At 45.5% G+C, this 6000-nt stretch overlaps 1 protein-coding gene across 4 annotated transcripts in view; it reads right to left on the reverse strand.

Moving 5' to 3' along the window:
• The window catches only part of ctdspla (CTD (carboxy-terminal domain, RNA polymerase II, polypeptide A) small phosphatase-like a), a 169462-nt gene that overhangs the window by 38029 nt on the left and 125433 nt on the right, over positions 1–6000 (reverse strand). For 2 of the 4 annotated variants that reach the window (XM_067968373.1, XM_067968382.1), the window contains exons 3-4: positions 5415–5447; positions 1450–1551 (exon numbers count right to left, since the gene is read on the reverse strand). The exons of 1 other annotated variant lie outside the window; for it this stretch is intronic. In XM_067968373.1, the coding sequence (XP_067824474.1) occupies positions 1450–1551; positions 5415–5447 (135 nt within the window). The remainder of the gene's footprint in view (positions 1–1449; positions 1552–5414; positions 5448–6000) is intronic. One more of the 4 variants, XM_067968390.1, reaches the window with a different exon arrangement.

Genomic DNA, 6000 nt, shown 5'->3' on the forward strand with positions numbered 1-6000 from the left:
GAGCTGCTCTGACGCAGGACAAAATATTGATATTGAATGAAATAGTTTGTTTTTGTACAGGAGAGGTTTTCTTTACTCGGGCCTGTTCACACTGGAGTTTAGAAGAATGAGAGGTGATCTTATTGAAACATGTAAAATCCTGAGGGGACTGGAAGGGGTAGATGCTGAGAGGATGTTTCCCCTTGTGGGAGAGACTAGAACTAGGGGCCACAGTTTAAAAATAAGGGGTTTCCCATTTAAGACGGAGATGAGGAGAATTTTTTTCTCTGAGGGTCGTAAGTCTGTGGAACTCCCTCCCCCCCCCCGCCCCGAGAGCGGTGGAGGCAGGGTCATTGAATATTTTTAACGCTGAGTTAGATAGATTCCTGATTAACAAGGGAGTCAAAGGTTATAGTAGGCAGACGGGAAAGTAGGGTTGAGGTCGCAATCAGATCAGCCGTGATCTTACCAAATGGCAGAGCAGGCTCGAGGGGCCAAATGGCCTACTCCAGCTCTTAATTCGTATGTTCGTATATTCTCTCTCTGGTGATTTCCTTTTATATTCGTCAATTTGGGAGAGAAGGCTCAGTGCTGGAGAATGGAAATGCCCAAATTCGGGCAAATGGGATCAGAATCAAACACTTCCCGGCCAGATTTAGCAAAGCCTGACAAGAGTAAAGTTCCCTTTACTTTTGCACCAACAATGCACAACCTCAGACGACTCCTCCCTAATTTCTATTTCCCTCACAAGCCAAGCTGGTGGCCTCTTGATTGCAAATTTGTACTTGAAGTTCTGGGTATTTTTATGTGCTGCACGTCCAAAGCCACCAGGACCCGCGCTGGGAATGCCCCAAACTTATGCAGTACTGTTCCAGACAGCAAAGCGGCACTTTCTAACCACTTGCTGTGGGCTGGATTTGATCGCAGGTCCAAAGAAACGACTGCTAACTTACCGGAAAAGCCAGTTGTGGGGTTATGAAGGGTGAAGTTATTAAGCTAGCCTGCACTTTCATAGAATGATACAGCACAGGAGGCCATTCGGCCCATCGTGCCTGTGCCGGCTCTTTGAAAGAGTTATCTAATCAGTCCCGCTCCCCCCTGCTCTTTCCCCACAGCCCTGCAAATTTCTCCTTTACAAGGATATATCCAATTCCCTTTCCTTTGTTTCCTCCCATCATCTCCATGATAAGTACCATCCTCACCTCCCATAAGAACACATTCAAATTACCGGAATCGGATTCTGAACATTTTGAACAGGCTAAGAATATTAAACTACAAAAAGTATCATGCTTTACCATGCTGAAATAAAATCGGCAATCGCTATTGTTACAGCATCCCACTCTTGATTACTTCTCATGCAACCCCTTGCAACGGACTGGAGATGGACAACGTGAAAGTTGTATGCTTCAACTTAAAACAAATTTATAAATTAAAGAACAAGACGAAGAATGAACAAAGAACTTGCAGTACCTTAAAGGAACTATGTACTAAGGTTTCATCTAAGTCGATGACTACACATTTCTTTCCAACATCAGATACTCTCATCTCTGGTAAGAGGTATTTGGCCGGAGGCTAAAGGAGAAAAAAAAAACAAAAGGCAAACAAAAAACAAACAAAAAAAAAACAGGATTGAAATAAGAGGACATATATTGCCATAATACTATAAAACTATGCAACTCTGCAAAATCAGATATCGGAACTGTCCAGGCCCAGATAGGCTGCAAAATAATAATATAATTTACAAACATATAAATAGAAAAGTCCATCAGGCCCATCAGTGCTCACTGTTCGGTCTCTGCAATGCCACCTCTTAGGGGAGGCAAAGAATCTGTGTCCAAATTTCAGGAAAAACTCAGGGCTTTTTTTTAAAATCAACTACCCGAGATAATCGTGCTAGCTCTAGAGACCATAGTTACCTGAGACCCATCACTTGACTTTACTTATTAATACTAAGTTAGAATTATATTTTGATGTTATTCTGATTGTTACTGTCCCGTCCAGTTCGCCTCCTTCGCACCCCCGGCCCAACCCCCACTTTGTTTAGATCTCATTCCCAGGTCCAGAGGACCAGTTGATTCAACTCAGTCACCACAAATTAGGAAGCACAAGAGGGCAACTCGTGTGATTTGAGCTGCCCTCACTTCTCCCCCATATCCCTATTTATTCCCCAAGAATGGCAGAGGGGAAAGAAAGAATATGGGCAGAGTCTGGGAATTCATTGGACATAGTACTGCGGGTGTGAGCCAGTTTCCTGTCACTCCATGCATAGCCCATTGGTATACCAACACACTGTGGCACAGAGGCCCACCTCCAGCCTTATGCAAAAGTGCAGACTTAAGTTCATGTATAATTTAACATGTTTTGTTCCAAAACAGAACATTTTCTATTTTAAAAAAAAATTAGCAATTTTCTCCCTTCCCTTCTTTCCTGAAAGGACCAACTCCTGGGTTCATGCCACCATTTGCCCTCAGGTATCCCACCCCAGGTGGCCATTATTAATCTGTGAGCACTCGACAGAGTGTGACGGAGGCTATTCAACCAGAGAGGGCTTCACAGCCCAGCCCAATCTTTCCTCACCTGACGTTCACACAATTGCACTTCCCAGGAAGTGTTACTGGACACCAATTAGGAGCGAAAAACCGGACTAACTTCTCCTCCATCCAACCCCCACCCCAAACCTTGGCCAGTGAGGCAAATTGTAGTAACTCAGCACATACCACAGACTGTATGGCTCAGTTACTCACTGTGAGTGTGCAGCATTGTGGTGGGAACACCTGGTTAGAAAACATCAGCTCGTACCAAAGCAGGATTAAATTTACACCCAAACATTTTAAAAAGCTCAGCATGGAGACACAGAGGAGGAGAGGATGACCGGGTTACTTGTGTTTTAGCAATGAGGCCTATTTCCCAACACATTATGTATAAATACACACATTTGCTAAGGGGTAGGAGGAATGTACTCTGGGGCTTAGACAGTAGTGGCCAACAGTGCGAGGAAAAATGCCAATGTAGAGTTAGACATTATAGGTTCCTTATTTTAAAAAATATATATTTTCAACTTGCATTTTATATATTTTCTCCTGTTTGGCTCAATGTTTTAATCTTCCAACTCTACTTATTTCTAAAACTTCTTTTTAATCTTCAATCCCTCCTTTTTGCTTCGTGTTTTATTTTTGCTTCAATATGCTGGCTTCAACCTGTGCCCTTCCTATTCTGCAACTCTCCACACTCCTCCCTAAAAGACAATGTGACGATGGCATTCTTTCCCAGGATATGTCAGAACATGTGACATTTAGTATATTTTTTGATAAGGCTGCTTGTCTCCAGAACGGAGAGAGGCAAAAAAAAAATCAGAAACTGGAGTTCCATTAAGGACTCGAATAACGTTTCTGCTTCTAACATACAGTTTGATATCACTTCCAAAACGTGCGGGACCTGTTCTAGCCTTGCGGGGTTTTGACCCAACGGCCCTGAGGGACCACCGTTTCTGCCCTCGAGACTGAAAATTGACTAAAACAGGGAGGTGGAGGAAACCTGTGCATCTTGTAAAATCACAGGATTGAAATACCAATGTTTCATTCAGAAGCCACGAGAAATATTTCAAAGTAAAACTAGGAGAATGAAAAACTCCCAATTAATTAGCACTCTTGTCTTTAATTACATTTATTTTAGTAATTATGCCAATGCATCTTGGACTTTACATTTGAACTAATTATTGGGATTAAAGGACAAACTTTAAATAATAACACCGGGCTGACCAGCAGGAATACATTCAATAAAAAGAACGGAGCCTCAAAGTCAACCCTATGGGCAACTTAAATCCCAAGGTGTCATTTTTAGATCATTTTCTGCTTCCTTAAAATAATTAAATTAAACTATGGTCTGGGTTTAAGTAGTTAGCCCGCTGAGCTCCACAGCATGATCTTGGATGGGTCTAAAAACAATCTTACCATACCATGCTCCTAATGTACACAGGTCATAAACTAACATAATAAAAAGCTAAATTACAAATTTCTAGTTAACAATAGTAACAGATTGTATAAATTTAACCAGCCACAATTAACACTCAATGGCATTTCACAGCTGCAGGGTGTAACATGCTGAAACTGGATTTCTTTCTCTCTCCCCCTCCAAACAATTCTACTTACGCCTGGGGAAATCTGGTTATATTGCAACCAAATTCTAGTTGGTTTGTTTGAGGGTCCCACCTCGCAATTTATAAAGTTATGTCATGCCGTTAACCAAACAAATATTCAGTGTGATTAGTGTAGACAGTTTCGGCCGATCGCTTTTTTTGAAAAAAAAGTTTGCAAAACGAAAAAGACAGGTAAAACAAAGCAAATGCATGACAGAGAGCGAGGGTGAGGGCATTCATTGTGTCTCAACTGAAAGGTGGATTTTTTTTTTGCTGCACAGTTTTTGTAGTCATCAGACATTAGCAATCTTTATACCCAATGCAAGAGGTTATGGGGCACTGAGGACGAGGGGGCCGGATTCTTCATTCCTCCGTGCCGGCGGTGCGACGGGTCGACGGTGCGACGGGCGGGGCGCGCGCCGGCAGTGCGACGGGTCGACGGGCGGGCGCGCGCCGGCGGTGCGACGGGTCGACGGGCGGGCGCGCCGGCGGTGCGACGGGTCGACGGGTGGGCACGCCGGCGGTGCGACGGGTGGGCGGTGTGACGGGTGGGCGCGCCGGCCGTAGCGACGGGTCGACGGTGTGACGGGTCGACGGGCGGGCACGCTGGCCGTGTGACGGGTCGAACGGGCGGGCGGTGTGACGGGTCGACGGGCGGGCGCGCCGGCCGTGCGACGGGTCGACGGTGTGACGGGTCGACGGGCGGGCACGCTGGTCGTGAGCGACGGGTCGACGGTGTGACGGGTCGACGGGCGGGGCGCGCCGGCCGTGCGACGGGTCGACGGTGTGACGGGTCGACGGGGCGGGCACGCTGGCCGTGCGACGGGTCGACGGGCGGGCGTGTGAGGGGTCGACGGGCGGGCGCGCCGGCCGTGCGACGGGTCGACGGTGTGACGGGTCGACGGGCGGGCACGCTGGCCATGCGACGGGCGGGCGGTGTGACGGGTCGACGGGCGGGGCGCGCCGGCAGCCACAAGAAATCGACGCCCCCACCCTCGCTACTGGAAATAACTCGAAATTTTAAAATAAATATATTTCTAGGCAAAAGAAAGAAAGAAAACACAAAGTTAATGTGGAGTCAAAAAAAGCACAAGTAACACCCAGCATCACAGTACACCTCTGATTACCGTCATCCCACTGGAAGCTAAGCTGGTTTTGGAGCATGCGACAGTTAAATTGATTACGATATAGAGTGCTGTGCGCTGGGTTACCGGGAGTCAAATAATCCGAGTGTACTGCTCACAAGTAGTTCGAAAGCATGCAAAAGGGGTAAAACAGAAAATGAAATAATAATACATACACTGGGACTGGGGATGACCTGCACCTGGTCAGACTGGAGAACGAATAAAACAGACAAAAAAGACAAAGAAAAATCCTGATCAATATGCAACATAAAAAAATTAATAAGGGGAAGAAAATAAAATCAACTAAAGTCAAAGCTGTCTCCTAATAACCTGCCCTTATCCCCCATGTAATGTCCAGGTTTATATCAGTCAGATTTTCTCCTCTCGCCGTCACTGGTCACTGGATTTAAACATGGGTGCAGAGATGGACACAGTGTGCTGGTGTAGAAAGCTCAACCCTGAGGAAAGCCCAACTTTAAACGCTTCAAATGGTATTACGGTGCGTGAGGGCCAGACTCTCGGCTGGATTCAGCCTCATTCATTTTTTTAAAAAACCAATACAATGTTGAATCATAATAGTACTGAAACATTTCATACTTAAAAATTACAGGTAATGCACCGAATCCAGACTTGGCATTTACCAGAATCTGGTCAACCTACTTTTAGACTTAAAATTAACAGGAGCTTCATATCCAATATTACTGTCAATATAGGCGATGTAAGAGGGAAAGGGTTGTAGAAAGAGAAAGGGGAGGAGAGAGA

The sequence above is a fragment of the Heptranchias perlo genome, chromosome 2, assembly GCF_035084215.1.
Source record: "Heptranchias perlo isolate sHepPer1 chromosome 2, sHepPer1.hap1, whole genome shotgun sequence".
In the NCBI taxonomy this organism is placed as follows: Eukaryota; Metazoa; Chordata; class Chondrichthyes; order Hexanchiformes; family Hexanchidae; genus Heptranchias; species Heptranchias perlo.